The following is an 18,547-nucleotide window of genomic DNA, read 5'->3' as shown; positions in this document are numbered from 1 at the left end:
ATGTGGTGCTCCCTCTCAGCAGAGAGACTTACTATAATCCAGAAACACCCAGTCTTGAGCCATGAATGGAGGAAACAAGGAAGAAAACAAGCCCCAGCATTCCCAGAACTTTCAGCTCCTGTGACACAGGTGCTGTGGGAGGGATGCAGATCCTCCTTCAGCTGCTTGCAGGTTGTGGCTCGTGACTCTAATTCAACCCTTGGTGCTGCTGTAGAGGGATGATGCTGGTGGACCAGAATATGTGCTACAAAATAAGCCAGGCTGGGAACTCATTTGCCTCTGCCAGGCCTACCTGCTGCCCTGGCCCTGCTCCCTGCAAGAACTTGGATTTTTTGCTCCTCCTTGCTGTGCACGGAAGGTACATGCAGAGTTTTCTGTCTACACCTCATGCATGCTTCATTTCTAATCTTTTTGTAACCACTTGCAGGATTTTCTACTCCTGCCTGAGCAGTCCCAGCTACATCCTAAATAACTAAATTTGCTGACGATATTTAGTGTGCTATTCTCTCCCAAAATGCACCTTTAGCTTGAATTCTGGGTAGTGCTTTGCTGTCTGCCTTGGCCTGGTCTCCCATACTGTTAGTTCTCTCTCCTTTTCCAGGTTTGGTATGCTCTTCTAGCCTCAATCCTGTGTTTTAAACAAGACCCATCAGGACAGATTTATACCTGAAACTGGGGATTTTATCTTGCAGACCAGGCCTGGGTATCTCATGCCTCTGTATAGTAGTGAAAGCTCCTGTATGTTTTCAGTCTATTAGGTAGTGAAGATCTATGACCACAAGCTCTCCCTATTGCTTCTCACTTCCTTGACAGTCTTTGTCATCTGTGATCTTCAGTGTAACAGTCTGATATTAAGTTTTCCTGTAGTACTGATGGCGATGCTCAAGTGTTCTGCTGAGAAATGGGTCTTGCCTGACGTTACTTGAGTTGCAGAACAGCTGAGCTACATCAGGTGCTCAAGGCCCTGTCCAGTTGAATTATGAATTTCTCAAGTGATGGAGGATCCTCAGCCTTCCTGTGTCCTGTCCCAAGATTTTACCAAAAACAATATCCCATGTTCAGGCTCATCCCTGTTGCCTCTCTCTGTCCCTGTGCACCTCTGAAAGGAGTTCAGTTCTGTCTTCTCTGCACCCTCCTGCTAAGTCTCTGTAGGCAGCAGTCAAAATACGCCTTCACCTTCTTTTTCCAGATGAACAAACCCAGCTTACTCGGCTTCTCCTTGTATTTCCTGTGCTCCAGCGCTGACCATCCTGATGTGTTCTGCTGGACTTGCTCCAGTCTGTCAATGTCTGTCTTGTACTATGGAGCCCAAACTGACTGGAATCCAGTTGTGGCATCACCAGTGGTGAACACGGGGGAGGAATCCCTTTTCTCTGCCTGCACACTTGCTGAGGCTGGGATTGATATCATTGCTGCAACAGGGCATCCTGCCGATGTAGGAATACCTTGATGTCTGCAGGATACCCCCCATCCCTTTCTGCAGAGCCTGTCCTGCTCCCTGGGGTTCTTCCCAGGCAGCAATGTCGTGGGATGTCCTAGGGAAGGACTTTGCTTTTGCCTTTATTGAACCTCATGAGGTTTGTTTCAACCTTACTAGAAATCCCAAATTCTTCTTAACTCCCGATTGCTGATAGGCAGGTAGTAGTCCCCAGGTGCCAGTTTCTAATCTGTTTAATTGGAGCAATGCTAGTTTATGCTGGGTCATAGTTTTTTCCTGAAGGTGATCAGTGTTTACTACTGGATATGTGAGTGCCATCCATCTTGTGAAACAGCGTACCTTGCTGGCTGAATTTGAGCTTTAGGCAGTGGCTTTACTTTGCTGAGAGGACTGTACCTCATGCATTTGCAGTGCAATGTCTAACCCTTTTTCTACCCCATGTCCCAAGTGCTATGCTCCATGGTGCCCTGGGAGCTGGTCCTTTGGCCAAGCTTAGGCACTATGATCTGTCTCCCTTCATGTGACCCCACAGGCCAGGTACCTCCTAGGACTTGAGCTCAGCCAGGGTGCAGATTACCCATAAAGAACTGGCCCAGACCTAAAAAGTGCTGCTGTTTAGGGGTCTCTGAGCTCTGCTGCTGCTCCCTTCTGCTTGCATTGTGATAATGTCTTTGTCCCAGTCCTTGCAATGCCATGTGGATGTGCACCGGCATTCCGCTGAGGGCCAGAGCCTAGGATTGAAGCTGGGTGTGTAACTTCCATTATGGTAAAGGACAGGAACACACAGGACAGCAATGTTTTTGAAACCTGTGCTCACTGGATGCGCCACCCAGGCTGTCCTCACCTTTCCTTTGCTGTAACTCTGTCCCCAGAAATCGCATCTTTAAAAAGAATAATTGCACCAGTATGTGTGGTTTGATGAAAGAACAAATCTTTGGTGGATAATGTCTCTGCAACAAACAACAAATGGTAAATATACTAAAGTAAATGTTCACTGTCATAGTGACCACCTATCATCTCTTATTAAAGAAGAGTTCAGGAACAAAGAGTCAGTGCATTCTTGGCCAGGAAAGCTCACAGATGGTGGAGGGGATAAGCTCCACCTCCTCGTCAGTTTTAGGAAGACCTTTCACAGGAAAGCCTCACTCCTGGCACAGTTGCTGTCTGCAACATTGCTCCCAGCTCAGACTGGGCTTCTTGAAAACCAGGAAGGGTTTTGCTAGAACTTGTCTTTGCTCTGGTATCAGTGAGAACTGTAATGTTGCATCACTGCAAAATGTGGGGGCCTTTCTTGCCTCCCCTTTATAGGTTGTTTGGTTTATTTCTTTGCTAGCATGGGTAACACAGCAAAAGAAGTCCGAGAAAGACCTTATATCAGCACCATCCAGGCTTGCTGTACCCTGCTGAAGTTCCCATCAGCAAGCTTCCTTGGTGCTTGCTGGGTGCTGAAACACGCCTGAGCCCATTGCCATTCTCTTTGATTGCAGAGGGGATGTAGCTGTGGTTTCCTTTACGGTGCCACCTGCGTGCTCCTGTCATGACTTCTGGGGCTGCTGTCCCATTTGTTCCTTTGGACTGCTGTGCCTATTTGGTTAGCTTTCACCCATCTGCTCACTAGCCCGCAGTTGTAATTAAGGAGTGCTCACAAAAGCGATTGTGTACCCTGATGAAGTTTGTCGATGATACCAAACTGAGTGGGGAGGTGGACACTTGAGAAAGGAGAGCCACCCTGCAGGAAGACCTGGATAGGCTGGAAGAGTGGGCTAATAAGAACCGTATGAAGTTCAACAAAGACAAATGTAAGGTCTTGCATCTGGGAAAACATCTAGGAGAGCAGCACAGGCTGGGATCTACTTGGCTGGAGAGCAGCTCTGTGGAAAGGGACCTGGGGGTCCTGGTGGACAACAAGCTCAGTATGAGTGAACAGTGCTGCCGCGACAAAGAAAGTCAACAGGGTGCTGGGTTGCATCAACAAGGGCATCGCCAGCAGAGATGAAGTAGTCATTATCCCACTCTATTCAGCACTTTTCAGGCACACCTGGAATACTGTGTTCAATTTTGGCCTCGGCTGTACAAAAAAAGATGTGGACAGGCTGGAGAGGGTCCAGAGAAAGGCCACAGAGGTGATCAAAGGGCTGGGAAATGTGGCATATGAGGAAAGGCTGAGATAACTGGGTTTGTTCAGGTTTGTGAAAAGAGGGCTTAGGGGAGACCTTATCACCATGTTCCAGTGTTTAAGGGGTGGCTATAAAGAAGATGGAGATTCCCTTTTTACAAGGAGTCACATGGAAAAGATGAGGGGTGATGGATACTAGTTACTCCTGGGGAGATTCTGATTGGACACAAGAGGAAAATTTTTCACAATGAGAGCAATCAGCCATTGGAATAATCTCCCCAGGGAAGTGGTGGATTCCCTAATGTTGGATACTTCTAAGATTCGGATGGACAGGGTGCTGGGCCATCTTGCGAGACTGTGCTTTTGCCAAGAAAGGTTGGACCAGCTGATCTTTAAGGTCCCTTCCAACCTGGTATTCTGTGATTCTGTGATAACTGATTTGCAAGAACAGCTGTACTGGCCTATCCTGTTGCCTCCCTAGATCAATGTCTCAGCTTGCCGGCCCATTCACAGCGAGGCAGGAGAGAATGAGGGACCGCCATGGGCTATTTTATACTTGGAGCTGGTCCCACAGCCCTGTGGGGACACAGCCAGTAGGCATGGGTGTTTTGGGGGGTCCGTGAGTTGTGTCACCCTGCAATCGAGGGCCTAGTGCATGCTGACAGCATTGTCATCTCCCAAGTCATTCAGCAGCTCTGCCAGCAGCCAAGTGTAGAGATAGTAAAGATAGGACAGAAGTAAAGGAAAGAGTTAGAGTGGGTGTGTGGTTAGAATGCCTTTCTTACTGCCCTCCTGGAGGGGGCAAAACCCCATTTGTACATGTGGAGAGATAAGGACTGTTGCCTGAGGAAGAGACTAGGAGGAGTTTTCTGGCCAAGCAGCCAGACCCCTGTTCCCCTGGGACATGCTGCCTTGGTCCCAGCAAGAAACCTGCCAGCTGTGCTTGGGCAGGGGTCTGCCCTGGGTCTGTCTGCTGGGGGACAGAGATGTGCTCCCTTTCCTGGCTACGCAGTGTGTTGGGACCCTTTCCTTCCCCTGTTGGTGCTGTACGCATGGCTCCCTCTGGCTCTAGCGGTGTTCCCCTCCACAGTGTCCGATGGCCTCCAGGTAGAAGGAGCCAGAATAAGCCGAGCACGCTTGGGAGAAGAGCAAGTGCTCCCTGGCAGGTGGGCAAGGAGAAGGGGCATTTGGTAGCTCAGGAGGAACTGCAGGCTTTTGCAAAGAGTTGTTTGGTGTGTGTAAGGTGGCTCTGCAAGGAGGTGCAGAACAGAGTCAAGGCACTGGCTCTTTCCTTGTGGACTATGAACACCATTGACTTGTGGGGGGGGGGGCAGTGGAGTCCGTGGCCAAGACGCTCCAGCTTAGCCGTGTGTGTCTACCAATCTTGTTGTAGGGTTCAAAACGAGTCCTGAGATCAAATGAATACGTCCTCCCGCCTGGCGGCCTTATGGAGACCGAGCTGGAGCTGACCTTCTCGCTGCAGGTACCTTGTGTTGCCTGGTCCCCTGGGCTCCCTGGTGCTCCCCTCACCTGACATTTCTCAGCAAGCATGGCTGTGGGGGCTCAGTGTGAAGGGGGCAGCCTCTGAAGAGGGACCTCCTGTGGTTGCTCATGCTCAGATCATAACAGCACAGATTTCTGCTGCTGGCCAGGTGCTCCATTGCTTCGGGCTGTTTTGTTGGGCACTGTGGATTTGGAGGGTGATGCAGAGTCCAGGTGGCCTTTGAGGGGCACCTCAAAGCTCAGCAGGTCAGATCCTGCTGTACAACAGCACTGAGGATGAGTTTTCTACCTGTGTGTCATGCTGAGCCCTGCCTGCCCTCATGCTGCCATCTTCCCTGTGCTTCCCTTCCCCAGTACCCACACTTCCTCAAGAGAGATGGCAACAAGCTGCAGATCATGCTGCAGCGGAGGAAGAGATACAAGAACCGCACAATCCTGGGCTACAAGACCCTTGCAGTGGGCATCATTAACATGGCTGAGGTACAGGGTGCTGGGAACAGAGGGGAGCTTCACATGGCCTCCCTGTGCCAGTGCTGGGAAGGAAGCTGGGCCGGCTGGCAGGCACTCAGTGCTGTGAGTGGTCTGGCTTGTTGGCTAGCTATAATACAGAGGGGGAGGGCTGCCAGCTGCCGTTGTGTCACCCTGGCAGGGGGCTTGTCTGTCTGCCTAGGTGATGCAGCACCCAACGGATGGTGGGCAGCTTCTGGGTCTCCACAGCAACATGAAGGACGTGAACATCCGAGTGGCTGAAATCAGCATCTACTCTCTGTCCAGTCAGCCCATTGACCACGAGGATGGGAGTGTCCCCTCAGGTCCTAAAATCAAAGCTTCAGGTGTGTTAGCGCACATCACAGACCTGAAGGCAAGCGTTTGGGACAGGACATGGGTAACGGAATGCGTCCCCAAGCGCCTGCCAGCAATACCAGTTGTTTCACTGGAGCCATGACAAGCATCACGCTTAGCTGTGGTGTCTGCTCTGTGTGCTTTCAGATCGCTCCCCAGATATTGATAACTACTCTGAAGAAGAGGATGACAGCTTTTCCTCAGAGCAGGAGGCCAGCGATGATGCTGTGCAGGGTCAGGTAAGGGAGGCCTGGCAGGGTGATTTATATCCTGATCCCATTTCTGGGGCATAAGTAGGGTTGAGAGTCTTGACCGCCCTGCCCTTTCATCTCCCTTGTAAGCGTTTGTCATGGTTCCAGAGGGCAGAGAGCCACAGTACCTGACAGTGGGAAGAACTATGGGCTGCTGTCAAGTCCATGGTGGGGCAAGGGACTTTGGAGAGCCATAGGCATCACCCATGTGTCCTTGGAGCCATCTAGTCTTTAGCACAAAACCCCTCCACCTTGCACCATGATTCTCTCCCATCTTCCTGTGATAACAGGCCAGAGGCTGCTCACTCTGAGAGAGAACAGAGCTTTTAGGAAGAAGTGGGTCTGAAAATGGTCAGAGGTGGCAGACCCATCCCAGCCCTGTGATGAGCTGTGCCACTTCTGTTTGCTGTCCTCTTGTTGTGATGCCTACACTTGAGGCCAAACAAGACCAAACAAGCATGCTGGTTAAGCACAGGGACAAGCCACTGTTCAAGGTCCTCCACATTACCTGTCCCATCATGCTGCATTAACACATCAGGCCCCCGTGTCCCTGGGGACTGTGTGTATCATTGAGGCTGATCCCTGGAAGATCACTTTCTGCGAGCTCAGGTGCTGTGCCCTCTGAGCTAACCCTGGAGAGGGGAGAGCAGGAGAACAGCACTGGTCATGGGGAGGCTGGTGAGTGCAGAGAGAAGAGTTTTAGGTCGTAACAAGGACTACTGCAGAAAACTACTGTCTCTCCTCTGAATCTTGCTGGTACATGTCTGCCTGGGGGCAAAGGCTCTGGGGAGGAAGGTCTATCGGGGGACAGTGCTAAGGAGGGAGGAGCAGCATGGAGAGAGGTGAGAGAAGTGAGAAGCAAGACTTTGGGATCAGAGTGGACCACAGCTTTTCAAAATAGGGGGCAAGTGTAGGGCAGGGGAACTTCTAGGAGATGCCACTCCCTGCACTCTGAATTTCTCTGATGTGCTGTGACCTTTTGCCTGCAGGATCTGTTTGATGAAGATGATGACTTGAGGAAAACCAAGAAGGCTAGGAGGAAAATGATCCGAACCACATCAATGACCAGAGTAACATCAGCATTTACAACGTGGTCAAAGGGATGGAAGGCATTCAGTTCCTCCGCTCCCTGCAGGGAGTGAGGGGAGTTTGGGGAGGGGATGCAGTGGTGCAGGGCAGGGGAGAGAGCCCTTGGCTCTGAGAAGAAGGGGCAAACCTCTTGCCATTAATGAGTTAGCTTGTTGCTCAGAGCTGTACCCCAGCTCATGGTCTGTACTGTGTTTAGCCTGGCTTCCTATCAATGGTGATCTGTGTGCAACAGTTTTGACTTGCTGCTGTGACATGGTTCTTTTCTTTCCTTCCCTGAAGAAGGGGGAGGTTTGTGCAAGGAAGGGCGAGCCATTAGCAGCTCTTCTGACTGTCAGCAGAAGGGGGGAGATGCCCTGCCAGCCTCCTGCTCTCCAAGCATCTCCTTGTCCCCATCTACTTCAGCCCTGCAGGTCCCTGGGCACCTTATTCCTGAGTTTGTTCCCCACCTTTTCTTGCTTGAAGGCAGCGTTTCTCAACTAATAGTCTGGGGAGAAATGGGATTTAAATGGAGAGAAAGCGCTATTGCAGCCTGTAGCAGAGACAGTCAGAGTCCTTGCACCCTCCCTCATGCCCAGATATAGCAGCTTCTTGCGGAGCCCAGATTTAGTCCAAATCCTACAGCAAATTTAAAGAACAAGGTAGATCATAGCTGACCATGGGCCTGTAGACCTAGAAAAGAGCTGATGGCATGTTAAAGAGAGCAACCATCGCCTGTACATTAGTCAACTTGGAAACTGGTTTGATAGGTTTGCTGATCTTTTTTCTTCCTTCATCTCGTTTTAGCAACCAAACTTCAAGCAGAAATTTGTGGCTTTGCTGAAGAGGTTTAAAGTGACAGAGGAGGTAAGAAGTGGGAAGGCTGCCCCCCCCCGGGAGTGTCTCCTGCAGATGATTAGGTGCCAGAGTACTGGTTTCCCACTCACTGGGAGCACAAGGCATGAGCTGCAGGTGCTCAGGGGTGTTACAAAAGGTGGTGTGAGACATGGCATGGACTGGGGCTTGGCTTTTTCAAAGCCTTCTGATTCAGGAAGGCAGCTCTGAGCCTCATGCTCAAATCAAAAACACCTTCCTGTTGGGGAGAGGGGCCAGCAGCAGAAGGGTGCTGTCATACAATGGCTCTGCCCCAGGAGCTGGCATTGCAGGGGCAATCCTGTTCATGGCTGAGAGCAGGCCTGGGAGTAGCTGGCCTTGGCTGGGAGCCTGCACTAAGTGTGTGACACAACCAGTGGAGGTCCTCCCAGGTGTCTTAACACCCAGTAAGCATGATGGGTGTCTGAGACTCCTTTGGATGTCATGTTCATGGCACCCTCCTTTGGCCCAGTGACAGTGCCACTTGCTTCTTCCACAGGCTGGATTTGGCTCCCTGAGGTGGGAACAGTGCCGTGGTGTGCCTTGTGGCTGGGAGGGAGCTTGTATGTCCCTGACCAGGGGTGCAGGTGACTCCATATCTCTTCATTTCCCTCTGGGCTGGGTCCCACAGGTCCTGGACTCTGACCCTGTAGACCAGACCCAGGAGGTAGAGGAAGACCTGGGCTTGCTCTATGACAGCCTGGAAGAGTGCAACAACAGTGACAGTGGCCCAGAGATTGAGGACAATGAGAGTGTGCATAGCACACCCAAGCCCACCCTGAGGTAAGTGTTGCAGGGAGTCACAGGCCAACAACATGATCTGTGGGATCTGGAGAAATGTCCTCTGACACTTTTCTGTTGCTTGGACTAATGCAGGTACTGTCTTGTCTCCACTCCCATCACCATCTTCTGTTGGCACCACTGAGCTCCTCTCTTGTATGTCCTGTTTAATAAACTCAAAACTGCCCATCAAAACTGGCTTCCTTCACATTTAGTCTCATTTAATTTCCTGCCAGTCCAGCATCTGACGCTTACTGATCTGCTGGAAAAGTACCTATTTGATCTAAGCCTCTGCTGTTCCCAGCTCTCATGTCTGTCTTCTAACAGTCCTGACCTCCTCAGCGCTCTCCACACTGAAGCATGCCTGTCTTTTGAGTGCTTTGTGACTGCTTGGGCCACTCCTCCTGTCCCTGTGTGATCTGCATGCTGCGTTCCCACCCTTTGTGAAGACATGTGACTAGCAACCATCAGCGATGTTCGTCACCCCATTCCCCAGGCACCCAGTGGCTTGACTTCCTCTGCCAAACACTGCTGACTTGGCACAGGGGTCTCCAGTGGACCATGTAGTGAAATCAGGCTTTTCTCCCACTTGATCTGCATTCACCTGGCCTCTGCTCATGGCTGTTCTGTTTCTGTGTTGTCATTTTGTGAGAAAGCTGACTTTTATTGTCTTTCTACTTGGCTGCCTCAGTGCGCTGGGCCTCTTCTAGCCGAGCCAATCTTACTAGTCATTATTGTTTCTATAGTTAGGTATTTAAATATGATTTGGATTAGCTGGAATCCTTGCTGAAGGTACTTAGCAGGGGTAGCAGACTTGGTCTACCACAGGCAAACTGTTTGAAATTAAATCTGCTGGATTCAGGAATCCATGGGGCACTGGGGAAGAAACAAGAACATGACAGAAGTCATGTCTTCCACAACCCCACAAGACACTGTGAAGGAGACAGCAGTCATATGGGCAAGGAGGAGCTGCTTAGGTGGTCTGCTTGGACTCCAAAAGGAGTTTCATGTGGTCCCTCCTCAAAGGCTTTGAAGAAACGTGCAGTGGGAGAAAAAGGAAGGTCTTTTTTCAGTCAGATAACAGTTTATGTATGTAAACTATGTAAACTGTAAGAAAAGCCTATAGAGAGCATTTAAATATATGACCCCACATTGGCTCTGCAAGTACCTGCTTGCAAACATCTGGTCACTGGGAGAGCATCCTAAAGTAGTGCTGGTTTATGCTTGTACCTGCTGTTACAGTATTGCTTGGGTGTTTGCTGCTGTCTCTGGTGGGACAACCTGTTGGGCCCTGGGTTGTTTCTCAGCCTGTTCACAAAGTGTCCCTAGCTTGGTTTGCTCTCTAGTGCGTCCGTTTGTGGCAGTGCTGTGTGTGTATCTCCTTGGATTTACATTACTGGGCCTGTACTTCTTCCACGGAGATGTGGGAGCTGGCTGCCAAGGTCTTCAGTGTAGACTGTGTGGTTCCAAGGCCCTGTGTAGCCTTCTCAGCTGGTGATGACCTTCCAGCCCAGCCTGTAAATCCAAGATGTGATCCTCATGTTGGATTGATTTATTGTCATAAACAGCCTTGCTAGACACTGTGAAGGTCTCTGTGGAGCAAGGGCATTAAGGTAGTCCTTAAGGGTGAGCAGTGGCTGGTGCCCTGGATTGGGCCAGTGGTGCTGGGAGCACACAGCCATCCTTTTGGTTGGCTGGGGAGGCCACACAGCTGTAGACTGCTCCTGCACTGGGGTGGAACTGGGGCTAGAACTGAGGCTGTTAGGTAAGACCTCAACAGTCAGAGCCTTTGACTGAAGATCAGAAGTGAAGGAGCAAATGTGTCCATAGGTGACTGGGAAAATGGATGGAGAAGAGGGGGCTGATTCATTGAAAACAGAAGGAGGCTGTGCAGAAGGGCTGGGATTTACCTAAATCTCAACCTGCTGAGACTCAGACTCACTCAAGCCTATAGGAGGGCATTTAAACTGCGGAACAGGGAAAGCTGAGAATTGCAGAAGAGCTCTGTACTCAGTGTGACCCATCCTCTAGGGTTGAAGGCTTCTGAATTGCAAGTGAGAGAGGGCAGAAAGAGACACAGCTGCCATGGGTAAGGGGGAGACAGCCCAATTTAAATGGGTTGTTGAAAGCCAGACCAAGTGTATACAATCTCGTCACATCCAATGTCTAAGAAAAAGGAGGGGATAAAGATACCTTTCTGAGGTGTCAGTGGCACCAGGTGTCACATTCTGGCAGGATCACTGAGACAGCACAGGAGTGTGGAAGAGGTGCTGCCTGGGGGGATGAATTATTAGAAAAACTTATGTATACCTCTGATTTGAGTCTTAAGTTATTAACATAGTCGGTATGGATTGAAATTGCTGGATGAGAAAAGGCAAGTGTAGAGTAATGACTGTATGGGGTGATGACAATGTCTGAGATCCTGTAGAAGAGGTTGGAGGGGTGGAGAGAGCAGAAATCTGTTACTAACAGGAGACGCCATTTATCCCTGTGTGACCTGGAGAAAATGTTCCACCAGAGTGCAATGCCAACTCTAAACCTCTGTAGCTTTGGTAAACGAACATGTTGTGAAGCAGCTGGTCATGGAACTAGTGAGAGGAAAATTGAGCCTTGAGTTCTCCCAGTCAGTGTCTAAACACTGCTATTGAAGAGCTGCTCTGTGGTGGGGACCATCATTTACTGAGATGAAGTGTCCTTGTAGGACCAGTAAAAGGAAAGAACCTGTCAAACACTGTTATGCCTGGCAGCACAGCATGCTGTATACAAATGAGGAAACATGTTAAAAGGAAAGTGAAAGAAGCAGCCAGGATGTTCAGAGGTCTGTAGGTATCCTGCAGAAAGCTGCAGATATATTCAGATTAGGACAATAGAAACAGTGGAAACCCTGGCAGGGTCCTAACAGAAGAATTGCTCTATATCCTACACCTCTGTGGCCACCCCTGAAAATCTGCTACCTAGTATCCCCATCTGCACACCAGGTGAATTAGGAGAAGCTTTTCCTGGGAAAGCTGACAGGTGAGATCCAGTGATAAAGCCTGCTTGTACCTTAAAGACTGGTCTTTGAGCAGCCCACAGGATGTGGAGGGGTTCCTTGGCAAATAAATAATGGATGGAAAAAGGGGAAACAAAGGTGGAGACTCACACTATGGTGGCAAAGGTGGTCCTGCTGCCCCAAGGTGTTGACCATTGTGATCTGGGAAGAGGACCTTGGAGTTGCACTGAGCAGCTCTACCAATATGTCATCTCAGAGACCTAAAAAAAAGGCAAATTTAAGTGCTGGGAAACAAAACAGGACATCGCTGTCCCACTGTGCTACCTGCGGTGTGGTTCTGTGTGCAATAGTGTGGTCTTCAGAGCCTTGGGAAAGGGGAAAGCAGAAAGGGAAGGTGGAGGCTGCTGCTGGAAGTATGCAGCAGTAGCAGCCTGAGGCAAGGAGCCCTCCCTGGAAAAGGGGGAGCAGAAAGGAAGGCAGCAGAAATCTGTGGAAGCTGTGGTGGTACAGGGAGGGCAGAGAGGCTCAGCAGCACATTGATGTTGTGGTGTTGACTGAGACCATATATTAGTGAGATGCGGCAAGGTGGGGATTCCTTGCCCTGCACTGCAGTGGTGGGGGATCACTTGAGAGAGAAATAGCTGCTGGCTAGGATATAGGGACCCTGCCTCCAACTCAGCAGGGTCATAGGTCCCCTGTTGGTCTGGGGTGGCCCCATCTTGTCCCCGCACCCAGCATTGTTGCTGCAGACCATGGCGTGTGGGGCTGGCAGTCTGCTGGCAGGTTTGCTCCTAGGCTGTGAGTTGCTTGGACATGTGGGTGTCAGGCTCTGTGTCCCACAGAGGACCTCTCCACAGTGCTCTGTGCGTGTGACAGGCCAGCGGGGGTGTGCTGGGGTCATGGTGACTTTGTTCCTCTCTTACTCCTGCCTTTTTCTCTCCCGTCTGTCTGTCTGTCTGTCCGTTTGTTCGTCTGTCTGTTTCTCTGCAGGCGTTTCTTTGAGGGAGTCTCTCATTCTGGTTCCCAGACTGAGATCGGCAGTCTGCACAGCCAGAAAGGGCAGGATCAAGAGTCGGGCAGCCCTGTGAGTTATACCACCACCACCACCTCTTGCCCCCTTCCCTCCCCAGCCAGCCCACTATCCCTGCAGTGCCTGCAGAGCTCCCTCTGAGACCACAGCTCTTGGCAGCACCTGCCTGGGGCTGCTCCTTCCCTTCTTTCCTCTTCTTTCTCCCAGCGCAGGCAGACAGGTAGCGATGAGGGGCATCTTCTGGGGCCAGTCCCAGGGGGATGCTGGGCTCCCCTGTGGCAGTGTGTGTTCTGTGAGGCCAGGCACGGGTGACTGGCAGCCACCCTGCTCGGGGCACTCCATCCTGCTCTGACCCCGCTCCCTGTCCCCCAGGGTGAAGCAGACAAGCGGAAGCCAGGAGCGCTGCGACCACAGGAAGAGCCAGGAGTGGAGGTTCCTGCAGTGGTGAGTCCAGGATATGGGATGTGGAGTGGGGCTGGAGCTCCCTCAGGCCCCACCTTGCTTTCTGGGGTACTAGGGGTGCCCACCAGCCTGGGAGCAGGACTGGGGGGACAAGTAGATTGGTCTGGAGAGCAGAAAGAATGGAAGGAGGATTAGGGGCTGCAGGAGGGTTAGGGTCTGCCCAGCCCTCTTGAGGCCCTGCAGGCTTGGCTTTCCAGCAGGGCCACCAGGCCTAGCCTGCATGGGAGCACCCATGGGTGCAGGGAGCAGGGCACAGAGAGCAGTGTGTGTGAAGTAACTGTGTGTGGCCCTCAGGAGCTGGCTGCAGAGGAACCATGTTCACGGCTGGCCCCTGCAGAGGCTGCCACGAGGGAGGGCAGTGTGGACAGGCTGGCCCAGCTGGGCCCTGGGACCAAAGCTGAGCTCCCCAGTGCTGTGTCCCCCAGGTAAGGCAGGTCTGCATCCCATACCAGGGCTAAGAGGGCTCACGTTGGCTCCCTGGAGCAAGTGGGGGTTGGTGGAGATGGGATTTCCTCAACAGTGTTACCTCTCCTGCTTCTTGGTCACAGCAAGGCAGAGAGCAAGCAGTTGTGGCGTCCACGCAGCACCTCTGTGAAGGACCGGCAGAGCTCAAAGGGACAGGGTGGCCGCGCCAGTAGCCTGGACAGTGAGAGCTCTCCAGACTCATGGCACAGCACCCAGGTGAGACCCTGGAAGCCCCCTTGTGTGGAGGCTTCTCACTTGGGAGCCCTGCCAGGCCTTCAGCCATGGGCAGAGTGGCCAAGGCAGCCGGCTGGGGTTAACCTTCATGGTGATGCTGTCATAGGTGCCCCGAAAGTCTGTTTATGATCAGCTGAACCAGATCCTGGTCTCGGATGAGCAGCTCCCTGAGAGCATTGTGCTGGTGAATGTCGCTGAGTGGCAGGGGCAGGTAAGCAGGCATGATGGGAGCTGGATGCATGGGGGGAGCTGTAAGCAGGGTGCCAGGGGATTCTTGCAATTGTGGCATGGTGTCCTAGGGAAAATGGCACCAGCTGTGCCCTCCTCTCCCACAGTGTGGCCCTTCTTTCAGGGAGACAGTGCATTTCACAGTGCTGAGCTACGTACACAAGAGTCTGATGTGTCTAATCTGCATCTGCCACACACCAGCATTGCTGGGTCCTCAAAGCATGATGCCACTGAGCAGTCCCAGAAAGGCTGGTTAATGGACTGTGCCTTGTGTCCTCGCTGCTTGGTCCTGGCTCCCAGTGGCCACACTGGTCAGAGCTTTGCTGTATGCCGTGGCAGAGGTGCCAGACTCCTGCTGCTGACACCAGGCCCTGGAAAGCAGCAGAGGTGCCATTTACCACTCAGAGATGGGAGAGTATGGCCTGCTGCTCCCAGGGAGCATTAACTGCATTGTCAGAGCTGGGCCTCTGGGCAGGGAAGCATGGGAGGCCTTCCTCCCTCATGCTGATCACCATTGTGTCCATGTGAGGACAAGCCCAGCTCCTGATGAGCACCTGCCTCCCCCATACATGGAGGAGTTGACTGCTGAAGGTGAGCAGGACATGTACGTGTGTGCAAATATACAAACAGCAGTTATATAAAGCACTGGTGAGACCCCTTTGGGATCCTGCAGCTACATCTGACATCCAGAAACAGTGCTGGAAAATCAAAGCAGTGTTTGAGGCAGAAGAAATGGCTTCTCAGTGAGAGGCTGTGGAGCCTTGACCTAAGCCTGCAAATCCTTGGTGTGTTCCTGCTCTAGCTCTTGTCCTGATGGGGGAAAAGGAGCAATGTCCGTTCCCAGACCCTGTCACGGCGTCCTCTAAGGCCCCTAGTCTAGCATGACTGCGTGTTTTACTACTGTTCGGCTGCATGTAGACACCTGAAGAGGCACAGAAGTATTTTGGAGTGCCACAGTGGAAGAGAGCAAGAGAAGGGAATGAGCAGAGGGTGACTGAGCCTAGAGTGGGGCCCTGGTGTGAAATGGCAGCATTTAAATCAGAGGGTCCCTGGATCAAGCCCTTTAGGTCAAGGATCACAGACTGGTTCTTGGGACAGTTTTGCCCTTGCCATTGCAGAGTGGTAACTGCTGTGTTCAAAGGTGAGAGCAGAGGGCTGGGGCAGAGCTGGGAGGAGTGGGGATGTCTGGGCATGCAGCCACGGGTGACCTGATGGTTTCAGCCTCCCTGCATGGCGTGGGTGGGGACAGGGGCCATAGCTCCTTTCCCAGGAGGCACAGGGGCCAGGGCAGGCATGAGCTGATGCTGGCCAGCATGGCCATGGCCCCCCACAGTGCCTTAACTTGAACTCTCTGCATTGGCAGTACGTGAGTGAGCAGCTCCAGGCGCACAAGCAGTTGGTTGTATCCACCTGCTCCGTGGCGGACATCCAGGCAGCCTTCAACACCACAGTCTCCCGCATCCAGCGATAGTAAGTTCAGCTTGGGCTCAGCCTGGCAGCTCCCTGTGACTACAGAGAAGGTCTGGGAAGGGCTCTGGCTCCTCCAGGACTCTTCAGGACCCTTTGGGATTGTGAGCATAACTATAGGAGCAGATGTAGGCCCTGGGGAAAGCAGGGGATCCCAGTGCTGGTTGTGCCCATGGCAGCGCTCAGCAAGCTGGAGATTGTCAGCAATGGGTTTCTGATGCTGGGTCAGCTGGCCTGGCAGGTCACGTCCCCTGCCCCCCAGAGCCACCTGCTTAGCGACTGCACATCCTTCACGGTCTCCTTTTCTCTCCCTTTGGCAGCTGTAATTGTAACTCCCACATGCCTCCCCCAGTGAAGGTGGTGGTGGCAGGAGACCAGAGTTACCTGAGTGTTGTCCTCCGTTTCTTCGTGGAGCAGCTGGCCAGCAAGACACCTGACTGGCTCAACTACCTTCGCTTCCTGCTTGTGCCACTGGGTGAGAGCCACTAGAAAACCGGCCCAGGACTGTCCTCTCCCACCAACCCAGGCTCCCCCGCCTGGAGCCAATGTCACCCTTCTTACCTGCAGGCTCTCACCCTCTGGCCAAGTACCTGGCATCGGTGGATAACAAATACAGCACTCTCTTCCTGGACACAGCGTGGCGGGAGCTGTTCAGCAGGGCTGAGCCACCCATCGCAGGTGAGGAGCGGGACAGGCAGGGGCCAGCTGTGCCCTGAAGGGGACCCCAGCTGCCACCACCTCACAGCTCTTTGCGCCTGCAGACACTGTGGACATTGCGGGCCGTGTCGCCCAGTTCATCGCTGGAGCCAGCCTCTCTCACCAGCTCCCCATCTCTGAGGCCATGCTGACGTACAAGCAGAAGAGGTGAGCATGGCCCCGGGGCATCTGTCCTGCCTGATTCGGCCCCCAGTCTGGGCTGTGACCAGGGCAGGGCTGTGGGAGACGGGACAAAGTGAGCGAGGCCCCATGCTCTACTCCACTGGCGAGCAGCATGGTGCTGAGGGGAGTTGGGGTTCCACAGTGAGAGGCCTGCAGCGCCATCCCCCGCCACCTCTGTGGTGTGTTCAGCCCCTCCAGCAGTTGTGGACTGTGACAGCCCCAACAGTGGGGCTGGGCTGCCAGGGCTGGGCTGGGCTAGGCGGGGGGCTGCGAGCCAGCACTGTGCCCGGGGGTTGACGCTCATGTTCCAGCTGCACTCTCACCTCTCCCTTCTCTTGGTTTCTGGCACCCAAGGAAGAGAAGTCTCTATTTTGATTTTTATATCAGGTATTGGCTTGTGCTTGCTGTGCCGCTGCCTGGCCTCCCCCTTCTCCCCATGTGCGTCCATCCCTCTTGCCGTGCAGAGGAGCCATAACCCCAAAGTGGGGCAAGGCTGCCCTCCCGCATGCGAGCCCTCTCCCAGCACCGGAGGGGCCAACTCCTTGCCTCCTTGTGTAGTGTACCCTGTGCTGCCATGTCGGGGACAGGGGGTCCCATGGGAGGGAGGGCAGAGAAGATGGTCCCAGTGGCCGTGCGCCAGCATTGGCCCCTGCCAGCGAGGGCTTCCCTGGGCCATGAGTGCCACATGGTACTCGGTGCTCAGCGCACCCAGACACCAACCAGCCTCTCTTCCTTGCGCAGCCCCGACGAGGACTCCTGCCAGAAGTTTGTACCCTTTGTGGGGGTGAGTGTGTTGAGGGACCAGTGGGCAACGGGGGCTGGGGGGAGAGGGACGGTGTACTGCCCTGCTGGTGCTGGGGATCATCTGACTTGTCTGTCCTTGCAGGTGGTGAAGGTGGGCCTCGTGGAACAGTCCTTCAGCGCCTCCGGTAAGTCCCTGGGAGCCCACGGTCCCTAGCTCCCTTCTCCACTGAGGGGAGGCCCTTGTTTGTGTGCCCCAGCTTCCCCTGACCCACACTCTTCCTCCCCAGTGGACTCAGATGATGCCACAGTCTGCACCCCATCCCTGCTGAGCTCAGTGCCAGCTGCTGGTGGAGCGGCCCCCTATGGCAAGGAGACTGTGAGCACCCCACCACCCTCCCCGTCTGTCAGCAGTGGCCTCTCAGGTGCTGGGTAAGGAAGCCCCACTCAGACTGAGACAGTGGGTGCTGGGCTGGGAGGGTTTGAGGTTCTCACTGGCCAGGCTGCCACATCCTGGGGTTACTGGGCCAGTGTGCTCCCAGGGCAGGGTACAGCAGGGCTAGGGGGAGGGAGAAGGGCAGGGCCAGCACCTGTGCGCTGCATGGTGCTGCCTGTCTTGCCCAGGTCTCTGAGCCCCGGTGTAGAGGTGATGGGCCTGCAAGTGGACTACTGGACAACACAAGGGCTGGACAGGAAGAAGGAGGGTGAGAAGCGGGAGACGGGTATCAAGAACACACTCAAGAGCAACTTCCGCTCACTCCAGGTCAGCCGCATCCCTGGCACAGGGGAGCTGGTGCCCCCTAGCACCATGGCCATGACTGTGGTCACCAAGGAGAAAAACAAGAAAGGTAACCAAGCCCACCCTGGGGTGCTCTCCGGCTGTGGGGATGTGGCCCATTGCAAAAGGGGCAGTGGGGGGGGAGCCCACAAGGGGGCAGGGCTGAGACCCATGCCAGCAGGGGCCAGTCAGTGCAGCCAGCGCTGGGGTGAGGGCTCCCACCCAGGGCCAGCTGGGGACATCCTAACACTGGTCCTGTCTGTCCTCAACCCCCAGTGATGTTCCTGAGCAAGAAACCAAAAGAGAAGGACCTGGAGCCCAAAAGCCAAGTCATCGAAGGGATCACACGCCTCATCTGTACTGCCAAGCACCAGAACACCATGTTGCGAGGTGAGACGCAAG

General features: G+C 53.4%; 1 protein-coding gene across 1 annotated transcript in view; it reads left to right on the top strand.

Moving 5' to 3' along the window:
* LOC142055083 (phosphofurin acidic cluster sorting protein 2-like) overlaps positions 1-18,547 on the top strand; it is a 69,813-nt gene that overhangs the window by 50,323 nt on the left and 943 nt on the right. Inside the window, exons 3-23 of the mRNA XM_075088537.1 lie at positions 4,948-5,037; positions 5,412-5,537; positions 5,728-5,890; positions 6,048-6,139; positions 7,141-7,221; positions 8,024-8,083; positions 8,721-8,872; positions 12,852-12,945; positions 13,264-13,335; positions 13,648-13,778; positions 13,902-14,034; positions 14,159-14,263; positions 15,644-15,750; positions 16,068-16,222; positions 16,315-16,425; positions 16,509-16,611; positions 17,368-17,410; positions 17,513-17,555; positions 17,658-17,799; positions 17,992-18,215; positions 18,422-18,535. Coding sequence (XP_074944638.1) covers positions 4,948-5,037; positions 5,412-5,537; positions 5,728-5,890; positions 6,048-6,139; positions 7,141-7,221; positions 8,024-8,083; positions 8,721-8,872; positions 12,852-12,945; positions 13,264-13,335; positions 13,648-13,778; positions 13,902-14,034; positions 14,159-14,263; positions 15,644-15,750; positions 16,068-16,222; positions 16,315-16,425; positions 16,509-16,611; positions 17,368-17,410; positions 17,513-17,555; positions 17,658-17,799; positions 17,992-18,215; positions 18,422-18,535 — 2,341 coding nt within the window. The remainder of the gene's footprint in view (positions 1-4,947; positions 5,038-5,411; positions 5,538-5,727; positions 5,891-6,047; positions 6,140-7,140; positions 7,222-8,023; positions 8,084-8,720; positions 8,873-12,851; positions 12,946-13,263; positions 13,336-13,647; positions 13,779-13,901; positions 14,035-14,158; positions 14,264-15,643; positions 15,751-16,067; positions 16,223-16,314; positions 16,426-16,508; positions 16,612-17,367; positions 17,411-17,512; positions 17,556-17,657; positions 17,800-17,991; positions 18,216-18,421; positions 18,536-18,547) is intronic.

The sequence above is a fragment of the Phalacrocorax aristotelis genome, chromosome 3 (assembly GCF_949628215.1).
Source record: "Phalacrocorax aristotelis chromosome 3, bGulAri2.1, whole genome shotgun sequence".
Taxonomy (NCBI): domain Eukaryota; kingdom Metazoa; phylum Chordata; class Aves; order Suliformes; family Phalacrocoracidae; genus Phalacrocorax; species Phalacrocorax aristotelis.
Note: the sequence above shows the minus strand (reverse complement) of the source record. Positions and strands in the feature narration are given on the sequence as shown.